Below are 21,531 nucleotides of genomic sequence, written 5' to 3'. Positions count from 1 at the left end.
GGAAAGGGTAGGAAGTTAAACGTAGTAATCTGAAAGTTGGATAAGAATATCACATTAAGATTATGAAGGAGTTGAAGTCCTAATGCTAGAGTTGTAAAACACGACTTCGGAATATGGAGCTAAGATAGGGGAATAATAGGATCATCAGAGAAGAGGAGAAAGAAAAAAAAAAAGAGAGAGAGAGAGCTATGGAGCTAAGATAGGGGAATAATAGGATCATCAGAGAAGAGGAGAAAGAAAAAAAAAAAGAGAGAGAGAGAGCGTCCAGGCACCAAAAAATCATTTCTGTCAATGGTATTTAAAGTGTGCCCAGGAACCTGGCCATTTGCAAAATATATATTACCAGCTCATGACTAGTTAGTATAGAAATTGAGATTAAGCATTTAGAAATGTTTATAGCAATTTGACAGACTAATTTTATGTCTATGGAATATAATAAAAAATTTTCAGCTTGAATTTTTCATCTCTTTCAAAGTTTATTTCAGTATTTTATTTAACATAAATGTGGGTACTTTGCAAACAGTTTGAGAAGCAGCAATCCATGTGAATGGAGGAAAGGGTGGCAATCATCCTTGAACCAAAATATTAGAGGAATGAGAGGGAGATGACTGTTCAAAGGGAGGAATGGAGGGTGGTATGGTCTGATGACATGAGATCCACAGATGGGGTGTTAGGAGGAGGAAGAGAGAACAAGTTAACAAGAAGAACATGTTCATATCTGCCTTGATATTATGAAGATGTGGGAAGCAGGACCACAGGGAAAGCTTTGACCTTAGAGTAAGAGTAAGTGAAGAAAACACTCAATGAGTGACGAAGAATGGAGAATTTCCAAGAAATTTTAGGGTGCTAGTCTGTCCAGTTTTCCAAGGTACATTCAATTGGACAAGTCAGGATATTACAGAATTTCTACACATGGGGTTAAATGCTATATTTATTGAATATTTTATATCATATTATACTATGATGTTATGTTTTATTATTAAGTTAATTTGCAACTTAAATGTAAGTGACGTAAATTAAATGACAATTTAAATGAGGAGGTAAGTCATGACTACAAAGTAAGAAGATTTTGTCGACATTTATCATTACTAACATAAATATACAAAACACCAAATATATGTATATCATATAAGCCTTCATTTCTAAAGCTTATATTCCTAGCCTTTTCCCACTTTTTCCTCTTTGAAAATAAGAATCTATAACTCTAATGCATTTTAATATTGGAAAGGATAACATTTCAATTTTAACTGCATTAAAAATAGCTTGAAAATGAATATATAAAAACAATATTAATCCAATGGAAAATGGCTACTAAAAATAGGTGAAAGACAACTGAATAATCCATTATACAGCACACATATAAAAATAGTTAATTACCTGTAATCTGTGCCATTGACAGGAGTCCATGTATATGTCCTGTTTCCTTTGTCAATATATCTCTAAAAAATAGTTGGACATGGTTATTATCACTTTTTATTCTATGTGGATTTATATGAAGAGCAGAACACTAGGATCTATTTACAAGTTCAGTGGTCACTCAATACCCTTCTTCACATGTCTGATGTATTTCTATTCTATAATTATCTATTATTTATGGGTGTGTATTTGAAGCAAAATTTTAGGACCAAAAAAATACCCACAGATAAGTTTTAAGAAGTTTAAGCATGAGATCTTATGAATTTATGCCAAATTATTGACCTTCAAACTTGAAAAACATTTCCTAAAAAATAAATTTTAATAATAGGAATCTAAAGTATTAGATATATTCATAGTAGAGAATGAAAATGTTTAAGAGAATATCAGGCATACCAGGCAAAATTATTCAGAAAGTGAAAGATTGCACTTGTACGTGGAATCTAAAAAAAGATACAAAAGAACCTATTTGCAGAACAAAAATAGACGCATGGACTTTGAAAACTTATGGTTACCAAAGGGAACAGGTAGGGAGAGGGACGGCCTGGGGATTTGGGATTGACATATGCACACTGAGGTATATGGAATGATCGGCCAATGAGGACTTGCTGTATAGCACTGAAAACTCTATGCAATATTCTGTGATAATCTATGTGGGAAAAGAATCTGCAAGAGAATGGATGTATGTACATGTATAACTGATCACTTTGTTGTACAGCAGAAATTATCACAAACTTGTAACAATCAACTATACTTCAATAAAACTTTAGAAAATGGAAAAAAAAGAATATCAGGCAGTTCATGCAGTCAGTGTGTCTTAGATCCAAATGTATGATTAGTATATTACTATTCTTATTCAGCCATTATTGTAATATTTAGCTATCATAAAAGACTAATTACTCAGTATCACTGAAAGTTAGAAAAGCAATTACATCCACCAGGGAAACTGAGTACAAAGCTAAATAACTTCATGGATGTTGAATCTTTCTTACATAGGTACTGAATAGCAGTGAAGAAATTATAATTCATTCTTCTATTAGGTATAGTGATGATATATATGTAGCTTCTAATATTTTTAGTTAACCTCCAGCTTTATCCTCCTCATCAGAATAATAACATTCACTTAAGTATTACTTGGTATTAGGCAATATGCTAAGCATTTTACAGTCATTGTCTTAGTTAATTGAACCCCTGGAGTAAATGAAACACTCTTTTTTCCTAACATTTACAGATGAAGAAATTAGTCTTAAAGAGGGCTTTAATTGGCAGGATGAAGGAAAATGTATGATGCAAAGTTCGTTTTATAAAAACTATATAATGTTGCCTCTATACATCAAATATCCCCATGGCTTTACTGATGTGTGTGGAGGATGAGAGGAGAGAGTGCCAAAGGCATTATTTTCAGACACATAATGTTCTTAAAATAATTAAAAGAAGTAATGTTTACATATTTCTTACTACTTATAAAAAACCTTGTCAAGCAAGTGTTGTTCAGCAAGTTTTAAGAAATAAAAGCAAAAGTAGTATCAGATTAGGGAAATAAACATAAAATATTTTCTTCAGTAATAATACTGAAAAGTCTAAGGTGGGTATTAGTCAAAAAGAATTTACAGCAAATCGAAGGAGAACTATCAAAAGTAACTTAATATAATTAAAATTGATTTTTAAGTTGAAAGAATGTGCAGGTCAAAGAGTTGTTGGCAGAATAACGGAGAAGTTGGCAGAACTGCTGAATGGTTTACATCTTCCTTCTAAAAACTGACAGGGTAAATGGCTCGGCTAATGGCTAAGTAAACAAAACTGATGTTTCTACAAAGACTGAAATTGATATATACCTCCCTGTATGTTTGGTCAATGGATACTCATAATATTAAAATGAGGAAAGTCACGTCATAAAAATAGGAAATACTACATTACATCCTAGCTCCGTCTCAGGGAAAGATCTGCTGAGAAATTCTGGAGAAATATCACATTTAAAATGGATGAGATTGTGAAAGGAAGAACATAAGATCTATTTAAAAAGCTTAAATTAAATTTCCAGGCTCAAAGGCTTCTGGGTTCTATACTTTTCAAATACGCAAATGTATGTGTGTATTTACTCCACATATGACTGATACAGATAGACATAATTCTCATATACAAGGAGTTTTTCCACGTCAATATAAAATAAGTTGCTACAGAGCTGTGCCAGTAATTTATGGTGCGAGGTCTACTATCCCTTGATTTAATTTCATATTTAAATGCAAGATGATAGTGTAAACAAACAAACAAAAACTAAAAAAAAGCTTTTTAAATTAATGTATGGAACTCAACAGTACATCTGCGGACACAAGCCATGTAAAACATATTGCTATTAAGTAGTAACTTCAAATCTGTATGATTGAATTGGCCTAAAACTAATGGCACAACATGTTGTGTGCTCTGTTTCTTCTAACAATAAAAAAATGGAAACAAAATATAATTTTCAACATTTTGTTAACAATATAAGAATACATCATGAAATCTAAAGCCACATTATTTTATAAAAATTTCAGTTAAAAATCTTATTGAAAATATAATTCCAGCAAAGAGTAATTTCAAAAATTCTGGTTTACCAGAAACATCCCTTCTTTATAAATAAATATTGCTTTACTAGATTAGACATACCACCAATATCAATCATTATTAATGTATTTTAAAATTTAAGAATAAACCGGACTTAATTCTTACCTCATCTTGAGATTTAACCAGAGTTCTGAATGTTTTTTCTCCACTTTCTCCATCTATCATTTTATTTCGGATCTAAGGGAAAATGAAACAATTACTTTGTTGCAGATCCTCAATTGACCTACTGAAGTAGGAAAATATTCTTTTAAAAATAACTACCTTATCATTATTTTTCATTATCTGGAAATAACCAGATAATTCTTAACAAAATATTTTCAACTATTCATTAATTTTTGAAATGTAATTAATAAGATGATGGTCAATTACTTTATGAAACTGACAGGAAACTGAGACTTGAGAGGTTAAATAATATTATTAGAGTTACTGAGGGGTGTGAGTCCAAAAATGAAGCTTTACACCATTATGTGATCCTACTTTATCCTGTCACAACACTTTACAACAACTACTCATTAATCACTGAAACATCCCAGTACTATGCTTTGGTCTAGGATCATTATAATAAATAGATTCTATTGTTTCACATTGAGACAGTAAATGTGTAATACATGTAAAATAGTACAGGTTAAAACACACTGTGACAAATTATAAAAAAAAATGTGGTATTTGAATAGATAAGAGGATTTAATCCATCTGAAAGAAACTTAAAAATCTCTGCTCTGGAGCACAAGGTCCTGGTGCAAATCCTGGTTCTGCTATTTAAGCTGACTAACTGGAGATAAGCTCTTTAATGTCCTATAGCTCAAATATATCATCAGTACAACAGAAATAATAGTAATTGTCATGATAATAAAGTCTCCTTTTAATGTCTGTTAGTATTCATTGTAGGTATCTGGGTGCTCCTATATTAGGGGCATATATATTGACGATTGTAATATCCTCTTCTTGAATGGATCCTTTTATCATTAAATAGTATCCTTCTTTGTCTTTCTCATTGGCCTTCATTTTAAAGTCTATTTTGTCTGTATGGCAACTCCTGCTTTCCTGTCTTGTCCATTGGCATGAAGTATCTTTTCCCATCCCCTCACTTTCAATCTATACGTGTCCTTTGCCCTAAAGTGAGTCTCTTGTAGACAGCAGATTGTAGGTTTTTGCTTTTTTATCCAATTTGCCACTCTGTGTCTTTTGATTGGAGCATTCAGTCCATTGACATTTAAGGTGATTATTGATAGATAGGAATTTACTGCCATTTTAGACCTTGTTTTCCAATTGACTCTTTATTTCTCTTCTTTTCTTTTTTTGGTTGTATGGTTTCCATTTGTTTTATGCTTGAGTACTTTTCAGTTTTTGTGAATGTAATGTTTGGTTTTCATTTGTGGTTGCCCTGTTTTTTAAGTATGTTAACCCCTCCTATATTTGCTTGCTTTAGCCTGATTGCCACATAAGGCTCAAGCACATCATTAAAATAAAAAAAAAATTATATGGGAACTATGTCTAGTCACTTAAGATGGAGCATAATAATGTGAGAAAAAAGAACGTATACATGTATGTGTAACTGGGTCACAATGCTGTACAGTAGAAAATTGACAAAAACACTATAAACCAGCTATAATGGAAAACAATAAAAATCATTATAAAAAAAGATCACATGAAAATGGACAAATATTTTAAATTGGGTATGACCTTAGTTTTTTTTCTTTCTCTTTCCCCAGATAGAATTATTTTAGTATTTTGGTACAACTGTAATTTATAAATTTCAGTTAAAAAACATAGAGGAGAATGTTGCTATAGAGTTAAAAAAAAAGTGGGAGGGAATATAACCATTCAGCTCTCCAGTGAACAATGTGAGGAAAGAAGCTGCCATGTTTGTCTTTGTATTCAAAACTGATAGTTTCTATTTTATTTCAAAATGAAAATTGCATGTCAGTTCCTTTGAGAGGGCCTTCCCTATTAATAAGGATAATGATAATAATTATTATTATTTTGTCTTTTGTCCTTTCTGGGCTGCACCAGCAGCACATGGAGGTTCCCAGGCTAGGGGTCCAATTGGAGTTGTAGCTACCAGGCTACGCCAGAGCCACGGCAACGTGGGATCCGAGCCGTGTCTGCAACCTACACCACAGCTCACAGCAATGCCAGATCAATAAGGATAATTATTAATAATAACATTTATTGAGTACACAATAATGTGTCAGTCATGTATGTCTGTGGACTGGAAGAATCCCAGCATCTGACCTGAGGGTGTTGTCCAGGTCAACTGATTACACTCACCTCCACTTTAATATCATTCTCTAATTCTGCATCAAGGAAATCCAAGGTTACTGGCTCCTGAGATTTGGGGTTCTACACAGAAAATAATAATTAAGCATATATTACACTGTAAAATGATGCTGTATGTAGAATAATTCAAGAGAGATTTAAATATGAAATTAACTCCATAGAAGTCACTTACCTAAGGTATATTAAAGAGCTGACAAAATAAGTGTATAAAATATATTATTTCACGTATATTTTAAAAATAATAAATACGCTAGGGATTTGAGTTTTAAATGCAGTAGACATTTTAATTAAATAGCAACTTGAGATAGTTTTGAGTACTGTGTTAGCACATTTATAATCACAAATCCTGCAGGAATATGATTTTTGAAGATGCACTTACAGCTTTTTTTCTTTAACTGGAATTTGAAAAGAGCAAAATACAGCCATATGGATAACATATTTGGCAATAAAACAAAGGTGACATGTAAGTAATATACACTCTTTGTATTCTATAAAAATAAATTATATGAGGGAAAAGTTTTAAAATATTTGAACGTGCTAGGTAAAACAAACTTCTAAATTTATTCTTCCTTAAAATGCATAAAGAAAAGATGCAAGTTTGCTTCATATATTTGAATCTCAGAAATTTTGTATTAATTTTTAATAAATCAAATTAAGTTCAATTTTATAATATAAAGTTTGTGGTTAAGCATAAGGATTTTAATAAAGATTAGCTTTTATGATTGAAGTCTAACTGAAATAACTCCTAGGTTTACTAAATATTATTTTTGTGCTTTGACATCTCTTACTGATCTTCTTGATGGTATGTAATAAGAAGTAAAATTCACTATGGAACAGCAGGCAGATTATTTATTTATATAAATACATCAAATACAAATGAAGCTGTTAACGTGGTAAATTTACCTCCCATAACATTTAAAAAAATTGTCAATCATAAAATGAGGATATCAAAATACATGATGAACAAAAAATATTATTCGCTTATAACACTAAGTAATGTAACATGCCGTAGTTGGATTTCAAAGCTCACAAGAACATAGAATAGGTATCTACAATTTTACAATTACAAAATTTTTAATTTTTAATGTTTACTAAAATAAATACCATAAACTATGATAATTAATTAGAAGTAATAAATACAAATTATGTTGTTAAGGTCATTAGAATTTTAGTTATGTCAGCCACACAGGCTCTTTGAAAATATGTTCAGATCATCATTATCCTAATCTCTGTATTGGGAGGACTGGCCACTGAAGCCAATAATTTAAAATGTATTAAAATTAAACCTATCACAAATGCTGAATGACACAGTAAACATGGTATTTATAATTATGACAAAAATGCCTCTTCAAATGTATAACTCAATTTAAATAATGAAAACATACTCATGGGTTTCGATGAATGGGGATTCTTAAAGGTAAATTTAAAAAATCTCAAATGTGCCTGGCACATCTATTGAAAAAAATATTTGTGGCCTATGAACTTGATATCTAGACTCAGAAGGTGCTACAATACTGAAAAGTATTAGACTATTCAATAGGTGAAAATATTGATCATTGCTGAGGCAGCATCTTACTGCTTCAGAATCAAACACCCTTTAGAAAAGTAACATATTTCATAAGAAGAAAATAAAAATTATCATTGAAAATAAGTCTAGTCCTTTGTTTAAAAAACTGAGAAAGTCTCTATGAAAAGGATGTTTCAAAGTTGACAATATTATTTAGAATTGCTTAAAGTCCTAGGAAATAAATTATTTTCACACAAACACCCTCATATCAGCGTTAAAAATTTAACTCATTGCAAAACGAAGACAAAATAACCAAAATGATAAAATATAAACAGAAATAAGAATATTATCTTACATGCAATGGATAATGCATAGCATGACCAGACCCAAACAGCATGCATGGAGGAGGCATTATCAGGAAGAATTGGCAATATGAAGATCATGTCCCAATCCAACATATAAAGACACAGAGGAAAAGGAAATCATAAAAGAAAAATGTCAATGCATAATTTAGACTTTTGAAATGGCAATCTGGCTGACCACTTGTTAAAGACCCATCACAGGTACAGTGACTGAAAAATTCAAAAGCAGAATCTTCTCATCAGAAAGCACCAAAGAGAAGCCTGAGAACTAGAATCCAGTCCCTATACTTCTAATACTTCTGTTTGATATTTTAAATATCTAAAAATTCTCACTTATAAAATTTGCATAGCAACTGATATAACAACCATACTATTAGTGGAACTAAAACAAAAGGCAGAATGTAGTGTTGTTAAATTTTTAAGTTGAAATAATTACCAATTAGTATTATTCCAAATACTGCATAGTTCAAAAAATATTTTCCAATTTAGAAGTCTTATGTGGTTGCTAGTTTGCCATTTGAAGTTTCCTTAGAAGGAAAACGAAAATAAAACAAACCATTTTTTAGCTTGTTTATTTTAAAATTGTATTACAATATTTACATGCAATATTTGAAAATACTATAAAACCAAAAAAAAAAATCACTAAAATGTACATGACTGCAATGAGTATAATTTAAGATAATCCACAAAGAGAAACATGCAAGAAGTAACATAAATCAATTTACAAAATCAAGAAAAGGCATAAATACAATTTTAACTTCTGCAGGAATCATAAAAATTATGAAGACTTATATAAGATGAAATTTAGATTGTCAAAGAATTCTAAAGCTAGAAGGAAACTGAAGCTGATTAACCCACTGGTTCTACACTTCAGAATTACCTGGGAAGCTTTAACACTATTCAGAAGCCTGGGTCCCATCCCTGGCCAAACTAAATCAGAATCTTCAGGAGATGGAGCTTGGGATCGATCGATAGATCTATCCATCCATCTATCATCTACCCATATCATACATACATATATATTTAATTTCCTAGGTTAACATACTATGTAAGGTAGAAAACAATTATTAGTTTAATCTTCCTGCTTTTCAGATGAAGAAACTATAATACTATGGCGTTTGGTGAACTACTCAAGGATATAGTGTTGGTTATAGGTAAAACAAACTGCAACTCGGTTCTGCTAATTCGTTCCTTAATGATCTCTTCTTAATACTATACTACCTCTTCACTATAATATCACCAGCTTTTTAAATGAAATAATAGGCTTATATCTAAAACCTTACGTCATACTGAATTTTTTTTTGAAATTCTGAAATGCTCTTACTAAATTTTATTCAACTGTAGGAAGTATCTTTTTAGGCTGATTATTTCTGGTTCACTTATAGAAATACACATACATGGGATAATGTTTAAATTGCCGACAGAGAAGAGAATTTGCAGTGAGTTTACCAGACAATATTTATTTGCAATTTCAGACAATTTTTAATTAGGTGAAGGGAAATTTCTCTAAGTGCTAATCCAAAAATACTTTTAGAAACTCAAAAGAATGTTTAAATTGTGTGATTTATAGAAATTATATATCAGAATTGTATTTTTATTTCCATTTAGAAGTTAGTTTTACAAGCAAATTGTTAGGATTATAAGGATTTAACACAAATTTCACAATATTTAATAACATTTAATTTTAAGAAGCCATCTCATTGTGATTACCCTGATTGTTAACATTATTATTACATAATTTGCTAGCAATCTTTAGTCACCAAATGCATACCCTCTGCCATCATTAATAAGATTTTGCTCCAGTTTATTGAGAAATGATGCTCATAGTCGTCTCATGCTCTGGAAGCTTGATGTCAGGAAAGGCGGCATTAATTATATGCTTTTAGGAAGAGAAGCTTAATCTCAACTCTGATTTAGCAAATTTGAAGGCACTGCTGACTTCATTCACAGTTACCTGAACATTGGGTCTCCTTTTTCTTAAATTAATTGTTGGTATACCTACACCAATAGGCTGAAGCAACAGAAAGATGGTAATTCATCATACTACATAGCAACATGGATAAGGTTTCTATCCTATCGTCAATTTTGGTCAGGTATTTCCTCCATCAGAAACAGGCATCACAAAATTCATGAGGAGACAATAAAGTGAAAGTTCAAAAGTAATTTCAGTGAATAAAAATAATTTTATGCTAGTAAAAATACTCAAAAAGTTTTTAGCAAAAATACTCAAAAAGTTTTTAGCAAAATATTTTATGCTAGTAAAAATACTCAAAAAGTTTTTAGCAAAATAAAACATTTTATGCTAGTAAAAATACTCAAAATGCTTTTAGTATTTTCCTTTTATTTCTAGGAAAAAAGTGGGAAAGTAGATAATGAGAAAGACGGTTTGTCTCAGATAACTTTTATGATGATTTAAAAAAAAAAAAAAAAAAAAAAAAGCAGGATGGGAGTTCCAGTGTGGCTCAGTGGTAAGGAATCTGGCAATTATCCATGAGGATGTGGGTTTGATCCCTGGCCTTACTCAGTGGGTTAAGGATCTGGTGTTGCTGTTAGCTGCAGTGTAGCTCAGATCCTGTGTTGCTGTGGCATAGGCTGGCAGCTGCAGCTCTGTTTCAGCCCCTAGCCTGGGAAATTCCATATGCCCTAAAAAGAAAAAAAAAAAAAAGAATTTTTAAAGAAGTTATATGAATCAAATGTGTTAAAATATAGATATTATAGGATACTGAAGTCTTAATCGTAAAACCTTAAAATTTGTGCCTTTGGTAGTGATACCAAATGTGCTATCTGTGGGACAAATGGAGAATTAAATGATAACACGGTAGGTTTATTTTAAATATGGACTTCTCAAATGTAAATAATGCATAATTTCCTATACAATAAATATTTCATGAGACTGATAAAAATGAGGTATCTAATAAGCATACCCAATCTGGTTATTTCGATGACACAAAAAGTAAGAACTCTAAGATGCATTTTGGAATAAAAGAGGTTACATAAGTTAGCTTCTGTCAATAGGTAGTCATGGTGGAGACAGCACATTTGAGAAGATAACTAATGATTTCCTAGAAAAGCAGCTATACAAAAGAGTCATAGCTACTTTACTTCCTGATATTCTTGGCTTTAGGACACTTATTCTGCCTTCCACAAATTTCAAAACTGTATTTATCAATTTCTAAAACAACTATCTTACACTATCATCCTTCAGGTTCCTATATCTGAATAGCAAGCACTGTCACTCACAAAAAGAAATTATAATATTTAATGATGAGAATTAACAAGCATATTTAATTCACAAGCATTAATTTTAGAAAAAATGTTTACTGTTCAAACATTTTATTTTTAATAGTTTTCTAAAATAATATTTTCTTCTAAAAGTTTTTCTGTTGCATACTTGCTTTTAGTAATGTCCTACATAAAAACATGTAAAGCTAACATAATCTTGAGGAAAAATCACCTGGGCTTTATTTAATACGGATTTCTATAGAATTTCTATTTTCTTTGTAACTTTATGAATTTCAGTAAATTGACTATTTCTTATATGAGCCAAATATATGTTAACAGCATTCAAATAGTCATAAAATATTTTCTACATAAATACTGGTTATTAGTACAAGAATGTAGAAAAATGGAAAACCCTTTTAAAATAAATACCTCTAAATGATAGATTTATATATACATCATATGTGCATTATTTTCATTATTTTTTTTATTATTTTTTGTATGATCTATTTTAGTTCCTTTTGGGGAAGGAGTTGAGACCTGAAATCATAAAAGTAGGGATCTTTCACACCCTTCAGGGCATTACATTATTACTGCATTTAAATCACTTTACTTATGGCAATATAATTTAAAACACACTGGATATACAAACATAATACAAAATATATAAACATAAAAATAATACTGCAAATTTCTAAAAAATCTTAAAAAAGATAAAAATTTTCAATTACAGAAAAATCATAGTATAATTAACCAATTATAAACAACTCTATTAAAAGTGACTTTAAATGATGTGTTTTTAAAGAGCTATGATAGACTAATAATAATGTGAAAAAATGTTTATACCACATTTATAATTAAATAAAAACTTTAAAAATAATGCAGGGTGATCAGCAACTACATATGATTAGCAAATACTTAGATAATAATCTATTTTATATGAAAAAAATAATTAAGTCTGAAGTGAGAAATAAAGTACAGATATTAATTTTAGCAATTCATTTTTACATTCAACATCAATGGTCCTTGTTTTTTGTGGGTTTTTTGGGAGTTTTTTTGGCCACTGTGTGCAAAGGCTTGATGTGAGATCCCAGTTCCCAGACCAAGGATTGAACCCAGGTTAATTAGGTGGTGAAAATGTTAGTCCTAACCACTAGACTACCAGGGAACTCCTTCAACTTAGTATTTTTTGAACAGTATTTAATGACTCAGCTTTTGTGTGTGTATGTATCTGTGGGTACGCACATACTTGTATGTGTCCTAAAATAGCACTACTAATAGCAAATATCCATGACTAGGGAGAAGGAAATAGTATACATAAGTCTCCATATGTTTCCCTATGGGATGGTTTAAAGTATCTTTAATATTATCTTCAAAGATAAACAATAACTTGAAGATGCTTATATAATTTCAAAGATAAACAATAACTTAAAGATGCTCTTATGCCAAATTTCTTCTAGGTAAGTAAGCTTTATCCTACCTGTGAAACATTAATGAAAAGTGAAATGAGTTGGATGAGACATTTAGGAAAGTATTTTACATCTTGAGAAATCAGGCATAAAGATTAGGATAAAATGGTTCATGTACAGAATTTTATCACTTCCATATAACTCACTGATTAATAAACCCTTCCCATTCCTGAAGTCAACCCCATTGAGTTTTACTTATTGAATTCCATATATATCTTTACAAGTAGAAAGAAAAACACTCTGGGAAACAGAAGGGTAAGATAATTACTAGAAGAAAAGGGCAATGGGAACGGTTCATGTAATGAGCAGCATGAATGATGCTATCAGATGTTGACACCTATCTAGGCAGCTTCCTTGACTACCTTATAGCTTTAATCAAAGTAACAAGTGTAATGTGTGAAGCTCACACCCAGGAGATGTTAATGGCTGCCTTTGAGGTAGGAACACTGGTCAGCTAGAGAGTGGATAGGAATATTGGCAAGCTAAATTGGCAAGAGAAAATGAAAACTGCTTTCACATCTGCATATATTATAAACTGTGGTTTTGTCATCTATTAACATTACAGTTACAACGTTCCTCTATACTTAGTGCTATATAGTGAATTTAAGAATGATTAACCTACTAAGAAACTTAATCCTTAATTTTGCAGATACTAATCACTGTAAACAAATTATATACATACCTTTGGCTGAAGATTTGGATGTAATAAAACATAGCCATTAGGATCAATTGCAAAGTAATAGCCATTGGGGCACAGCTGCAAATGATGTGAAATGAAAAAAAAAAAAAAAAAAACCTTAAAGATTGCTGAGTCACATTCAGAAATCCACAGAAATCTTTAAAAAAAATTCTTAAATACATATTTTAAAGCAAAAAAGGATAACATGGTATCATATTCTTTTAATATCACCTTTAATATTAATTTCTTTGCCAAGATAACTGCACATAATTTCTGAGAATGACTTAAGTGCTTTAAGGACAAGCTATATTAGTACAGAGTTTTAAAACAGAAAAAAATGTCAAAAGAGTAAACTTCATCTTACTGTAAAACGTGGTGTCAGTCTTTTAATATCTTCCAAAGATACATCAACTCCCATCACACCAAGAATCAGCTGGTTCTATAAGACAGGAAAAAAGGTAATATACTTTATACCAAACATTGACATATTTCTCCATAATTATTATATATATTCATCTTTTTGCATAACAATGGTTGTATTCCATACTAGTTTAAATATATATACACATACATACACATACACACACACACATATAGATGAGGGTGAGGTACCTTTGATATCAGTTTTCAGTAATTCTTATCTTTGATTATTTTTCCACAACTATATCATTATTATTTAGTTCAAAAAGTGAAATCTTTTTTTTTTTAAACAAGAAACACTTTTATTTATTTATTTTTGTCTTTTTGCTATTTCTTGGGCCGCTCCCGCGGCATATGGAGGTTCCCAGGCTAGGGGTCGAAACAGAGCTGTAGCCGCCGGCCTACACCAGAGCCACAGCAACGCGGGATCCGAGCCGCGTCTGCAACCTACACCACAGCTCACAGCAATGCCGGATCGTTAACCCACTGAGCAAGGGCAGGGGCTGAACCCGCAACCTCATGGTTCCTAGTCGGATCCGTTAACCACTGCGCCACGACGGGAACTCCAAAAAGTGAAATCTTAATGATTAAAGCTAAGATACAAATGATACGTGAAATTTTCAATTTGTTACTTCTTGTACACATTACGCCTAATTTTTATTTTAATTGCTACTGTACAGTCAGCAGCTGTAGTTTGTGTGTGTGTGTGTGTGTAAAATGACTTTGTGGTAAACTATGATTAAGAAATCACAAAAATATCTAGCTTAAAGTTAATTAGGCAATATAGAATGAAAAAACCATGGATGTTTGCTGCTGATAATGCCTACGTATGTGTGAAAAGCAAAAGATCGTATTTGTAATAAAGTAGTAGAAATCCTCAAAACACTAACTTCTAAATAGCAAAAAAATGGGCATCACAGTTTAGGTTGGAAATCAAAAAGGCCATGTGGTAAATTGCTATCATAATTTTCTGTGGGACACAGGATTGAAATAGTGTTAAAATTTAGAATCAGGAATTGTTGTCTTAAATATAATTACATAAATTATAAAATAAATCAAATGTTACAAAGGAAATCATAAAATTCAGTTAGTAGTTACTATAAGAACACTTTAAATTTTGTGTAGGGGCACACAGCATGAGAAAGAAGAACTGTGCTCTTTTCCCATGAACCAATTCTAGTCGGAGCAGATTCCCCCAATTTAGCAATCCCTTAGTCTGTTTGAGGAGTTAGAGAATTACTCCTTCATGAGTTATGACAATTAGAAGCAGCATATATGTAAGAATGGTAATGGGCCCCCAAAGAGGAATAACCAGTGTTTTCTATGGCCACATTATTAAAATAAGGAGTGCAACTAAAATTTGTAATATGTGAACAAATAATGCTTATGTACAACAGACTTCATTATATCATAAACCAGAAATAAATTTCCCTCAAATCAGGAATGTCAACCAAACTATAAAATGAGTATTAAAAATCTTAACTTCCTCTCCATTCTTAAATTCCTCCTAATGCATGCTAAGAAATAGGAATGTAAACCTACTATTAAATCAAGTGTTTTAAAAAAAATGACAGTTTAACAAAGTACAATATACATATTTTTAAAAACTTTTAGACCTTTAAGTCGGTACCACTTATTACATTATTACCAGTGCTACAGAAATTAAGATTTTTTTTATGAAACTTATTAAGTCATTTTCCCGAATCTTAAAAAAAAGAAAAAAAAGGAAGAGAATTATTCATTTAAATCAGATCCTTAAGTTATATGACATTAAAAAAAACCCTATTATTTGAATGGGAGTTGGAATAAGAGTGATTCTATAAAGGCATCTATATACATCTGATACAAACATCAACATGGTTTTTTTGTGTTTTTCTTTCTAAACTCCAAGGATAGCTCATACACATTTAAAAATGTGCACACAATAGTACTGCCCATTCATCATGTAATTTCTCCCAGAGTCTGAACTTGTGTTCTCATCAGGTCATAGTTAAATACAGTTAAGCGAATCTTGGCTCTGGGGAACCAAGAACTTGACCTGCATTTCCTTTTTCCCAGGTGGTTATCACATAGGCAGCTGTTGCCTTTCACTTTGGAACTCATGAGAGAGTTACATTGTATGTATTTCCTTATAGAAATATCTTATCCACACTGAGCTTCAACGTCATAGTTTATCATTTATTATTATTAATTTTATCAATTAACTTTTAACCTTTAAGTTCGTCTTATTTTCATTTTGGCCGGTTATGTTGAAGACCGGAAGAGTTCCAGTAATGACAAGTCCCAGTTCCTAAAAATAGATTCAGAGAGAAAAGGCAAATTAAATTACAATTTAGACTTTGTCATTTTGTATTAGTCTTTGATATCTGACAGCGCATTTTATAGTTATGTTATAAACAGCCCCCCAAAGAATATAGTCATTGATTTTGAAAGCTTATTTAAAAAAAAATCAGTGAAAATATCCTGGAAATAAGCAGAATCTAGTAGGGAGTTTTTAAAGCATGCAACATCTAATTCTTAAGATAGCATTGCAAATAACTTTAAAAATAAAATTACACCAAACATTTCAGTAATCCTGACCCTCCACTCTTTTTTTCCTTAGTGGATGACAGTTCACCTAATATAAGGGGCCTCAAAGAGCAGAGTGATATTAAAATACTGTTTCAATGATTTATTTAACCTTATTTTTTTTTTTTTTTTTTTTTTTTTTTTTTTTTTTTTTTTTAAAGTTTTTTTTTTTTTTTTTTTTTTTTTTTTTTTTTTTTTTTTTTTTTTTTTTTTTTTTTTTGTTGTTGTTGTTGTTGTTGCTATTTCTTGGGCCGCTCCCGCGGCATATGGAGGTTCCCAGGCTAGGGGTTGAATCGGAGCTGTAGCCACCGGCCTACGCCAGAGCCACAGCAACGCGGGATCCGAGCCGCGTCTGCAACCTACACCACAGCTCACGGCAACGCCGGATCGTTAACCCACTGAGCAAGGGCAGGGACCGAACCCGCAACCTCATGGTTCCTAGTCGGATTCGTTAACCACTGCGCCACGATGGGAACTCCCCTATTTAACCTTATTTTGTTGTAGCTTAATTCTTATTTTTTTTCACACCCTAAGCCAAAGGGTTCATGCTAAATCACAGATGTGTAGCAGAATAACATAAACAGAAAATATATGCTATTGATCCTGCATTCTCTGGAATATTCTAGGTAAGTAGTAAGCAATATCATTTCTTTTCTTCTTGAAAAAGAAGTGATACTGCTTTTAAATAGTCTCCAAAATCAATAATACTTTTTAACAAAGTAAAATGATGCAACAAGACACCTGCAAGCATCAAATGTGAAAATCTAGTCGTGAACCAGTTCAGCAGAACAAAAATAATCTCATCGTTTAATCACCATGCAGATAATTTCATACTTTACATGAATCTATAGAGATTAGTTGGAATAAACTGATTTTCAAGTCAGAGGTCACTTTTTTATTACTCCCATCTGCAGCAGTTATATATATTTTTACCACTATTTCATGTCAAAATGACATTTTCAACAACATCACTCTTTAATTTAAAAATTGTTGCAAATTTTGAATTTGCTAGGCTGAGAAAATATTAGTAATCTTTCTGTGAATAAGACCCCAAACCCAAATCTCATGACTCCTGCTCTAATTCTAGAAACAGCATAGTCTCATAAAGAAAATGTCTTACGTTATGGTTTATTATTACACATGTAGGAAGCTCAAAAACAATGGGAACTTAAAAACTGAGTTAATTCGGAAGGACAATCATAAGCTATCAGCAGAATAAGATATCAAATTGTTTGGGAACAAAAAAATTAAGGAAATGACTACACGTAGTTGTCTACATGACGATATACATGTTGACTCTCAGTCCTAAGAAAGAATATTTGACCATGAGAACTTCCTTAATTTAATATGCAAATTAATATTCACAATGAAAACTTTCTGCCTCAATAAAGTCAAATTACAGATAATTCATTAACCTAGTATCCAAAAGATACCAATATCCTTGGGTGCTCAAGTCCCTTATATAAAATGGGTAGTATTTGCATATAACCCATACACATTCTCCCATAGACTTCGAATCATGTCTAGACTACTTTAATACCTAATACAATGCAAAGACTATGTAAATAGTTGTAAATACAATGTAAATGTTATACAAATAGTTGCCTGTGTTTGGCAAATTTAAGTTTTGCTTTTCAGAACTTTCTGAAATATTTTTTTTTCCCCTGAATATTTTTAATCTCCAGTTGGTTGCATCTGCATGCATGGGATCCATGGATATGAAAGACTGACTATATACATAAATGGGCAGTTTTAAAAATGGTAGCATGATATATAAGATAAGGTATATATTAGATACAACCTTTTTCTTTATATTACTTTTATATTTATACAGAATTTCATAATTTGCTTCTAAATATGGTAATATGTGCCCTAAAATGAAATATTAGGTTTCTAACATATCAGACAAAAATACTCATCAGTGCCTAACTTCAATTTTCTCTTTTTTTCATTAAGCACACCAAAAAAAAATTGTACTCTATTCCCAGGCAATGTGCAAGTCTTTAGAGAATTAAAAAGAGAAATACAACAAGGTTTCTGTTTTCCCAGAATTCATTCGATATTTATTTTTTAGAGTACAACTCTTTTCATATCTCTAATAAGAACTTTATCTCCCAAATAAAATGAACCCTCCACAATATCATCCCAAACTTGTTTCTGTTCTTATTTCCCATTATCTCCAAAAGTGAGTGAGGTATCATTCTTTCAATATACATAGCACTTTTCCAGTTTTCATACTGCACATCCTTTCTATAATTTCACTACTCATCACCAATTGAAGAAAACTTAGCAAGACTCAAATATTTAGCTAAAATGACACCATCTTTTTAACCCCAGGCTACTCTATCCCTAAATATATGGACTTCTTCCTTCTGAATATCCAGAGCTCTTTTCATTCTTCTAATTATATTTATTACATTTAGTCTTGTAATATTTTTACCTTTTTCTTCTTAATTTGACCAGAATATACATTTAAATCTGCTATGTGCAGAGATTATAAACAAATAATTAGAAATACAAGATGGGCACTTTTTGTTCTCAAATCAGTAAAAAGAATGCTTTTTATATCCACTGACTAGCCAATTCATGTGCCTCATTTGTTTTCTTTTTTTTTACAGTTAGTTTCCGCTTGTAGAAGAGCATATTTGGAACCAAAATCTCTTCCTAATGTCATTTGTGCTATCAGTAAGAACCTTACCAATAATGCAGACATGCTGGGTAATGAACTTCTGGTCATAGGAAATACAACAGGGCATAATTATTGACTCCTACTATCATACTCTGTTCTGTGATGGATTTGGATATATGAAACATTTTGACCATTGCTTTAGATGACCATGTGACCTTAAATAAATATGTGATGTCAAGAAAGAACACTGGACAGTAATTTTAGTGAGGGCTTGAGGTAAGCAAGCTTCACTTTATCTTCCTTAGCATGCAAGGCTGCTGCTAATAGTGCCTATGTTTCTTGTAACTTCCTGTATATGTTTATTTTACAAGAACCAAATGATAAGTAATTCTAAATGGGTTGCATTCTGTCCTTTGGGTTCATCATTGTTTCAGAAAAGTAGTATCAGCACATAACGGAACTCCAAATAAGCCTTAAAGGGGTTATTGAATCAGCATTTACTTTTCAGGGCTTAGTATTTTAATTCTCTCTGATATACTACATTAGTGAAATTATTAATAAAGTCTATCATTAAGTTAAGCATATGAATACATCTTAAGTATGATGATTACTACTTGCAAGTAAAAATAATATTCAAACATGATTTTTCAACTTTGGCCCTACTGACATATTGACCTGCATAATTCTGTGGGATATGTGTGGGGGGGGGTGGTATGTGGCTGTTGCTCTGGTGGGTTAGAGAGTAGGTTGTTTTGGTTCTGTGTACTGTGAAATGTTTAACAGCATCTCTGGCATCTATTGACTGGATGCCAGTAGCAAACCCTCCCTATCTGAGTCATGACAATAAATAACACCTAAAGATATTTCCAAATGACCTGAGGGGAAAAATTACCCCCAGTTGAGAACCATTGCTTTGAAATATGATGGCCTACTTTTACTAAAATTTCACTTATGCAGTGTACAATTTATCAGGTTTTTGTTGTTGTTGTTGTTGATATTTCACACCAGATTTATTCACTTCAATTGCCTATTTCCATAAATGCTTGGGGCTGAACCTAAAACAAGAAATTACAGGAGTTCCTGTCATGGCTCAGGGGTTAATGAATCCGACTGGGAACCATGGGTTGCAGGTTTGATCCCTGGCCTTGCTTGGTGGGTTAAGGATCTGGCATTGCTGTGAGCTATGGTGTAGGTCACAGACATGGCTCAGATCCTGCATTACTGTGGCTCTGGGATAGGCCGGCAGCTACAGCTCCGATTAGACCCTTAGCCTGGGAACCTCCATATGCCACGGGAGCAGCCCTAGAAAAGGCAAAAAAGACCAAAAAAAAAAAAAAAAAAAAAAAGAAGAAGAAATTACATATGAAGAGGTGATTGGGTCTGTGATTATTCCAGGATAGGGTAAGATATCTGTTTATCTAATTGCATGTATTTCTGAGTTCTGTTGAGAGTAGGTGGAGATATGGAGGATACATGTGCTTTTGCTCACTGAAGTCTATTTTGTAAATATTTCTTTACAATTCTTATTCAAAATCAGCAGTAAGTGGTATCAATTCACACAACTTTACTATTTTTTTAACACAGAAATTCAAAAAATTATCAAAATGCCCTTCAGTTCAAGATTCAAGTGTTGAAATTCTACATTCTCAATGGCAACTAGAAAATAACACTTTACCTTTGTGGTTCTCTATTACATACAAGCCTAGGTTTTTATGCAAATTATCTAAACTCTTGCAAAGAAGGCTGTGACAGAAGGAATTCTGCAAGGGTTTAATGAAGAGAAAAAGAGAAGTGGAACCTAGAAAGAAGCAGAAATGGAAGGCAGTGTCTGCTTCCATCAGGACAGTCTTTGCATGAAGAGCCTAGCTTACCAGTGCATCCAGGTACACGTTTGTCCACTGGACTTGCTTAGCTTTGTCTCCTGCTAAAACCATTGGTCTTCCCAGAACATCCAAATATTCCTATTTATACATACATAAAAAAGTTAAATAGTTGAAAACTAGGAATGCAGTGGTAAAATGAAACAAAACAAAATTCATAGAGAAAAAATTATCTTTAGTTAAAAATGAAGATAGAATCAGAATTATTAAGAGTTAAGCATATAATCATTTAATTCCTACTTTGGGTACTCCATAAATGGTATGTCTGCATACTTAGAATCAACAATATTTGACTTACATTATTTATACAAAGTATCTACCCCAGTTTTTTTCTGTAATAAAATATTCTCTTTCTGAGGTACAGTCAATGATAAGTGAAATAGGTTCCTTGTGAATTGTTTTATGTTAATCTAACCTATTTAAGGCTCTGTGATTTACTGGATGGAACTGCACAAATTTGAAATAATAAAGCAGCCACAAACTTGTTTTCATATCACAGAC

The 21,531-nt window shown here is 31.8% G+C and overlaps 1 protein-coding gene across 21 annotated transcripts in view; it reads right to left on the bottom strand.

Annotated features, from left to right (window-relative positions):
• The window catches only part of CACNA2D1 (calcium voltage-gated channel auxiliary subunit alpha2delta 1), a 484,869-nt gene that overhangs the window by 66,207 nt on the left and 397,131 nt on the right, over positions 1-21,531 (bottom strand). For 9 of the 21 annotated variants that reach the window (XM_013979785.2, XM_013979783.2, XM_021102218.1 and 6 more), the window contains exons 15-22: positions 21,022-21,111; positions 16,166-16,243; positions 13,898-13,972; positions 13,537-13,611; positions 10,121-10,177; positions 6,289-6,360; positions 4,123-4,194; positions 1,378-1,439 (exon numbers count right to left, since the gene is read on the bottom strand). In XM_013979785.2, coding sequence (XP_013835239.1) covers positions 1,378-1,439; positions 4,123-4,194; positions 6,289-6,360; positions 10,121-10,177; positions 13,537-13,611; positions 13,898-13,972; positions 16,166-16,243; positions 21,022-21,111 — 581 coding nt within the window. 21 annotated transcript variants of the gene reach the window in all.

This window comes from Sus scrofa, chromosome 9, assembly GCF_000003025.6.
Source record: "Sus scrofa isolate TJ Tabasco breed Duroc chromosome 9, Sscrofa11.1, whole genome shotgun sequence".
Lineage (NCBI taxonomy): Eukaryota > Metazoa > Chordata > Mammalia > Artiodactyla > Suidae > Sus > Sus scrofa.
The sequence above is the reverse complement of the archived record's forward strand: the minus strand, read 5'-3'. Positions and strand labels throughout refer to the sequence as shown.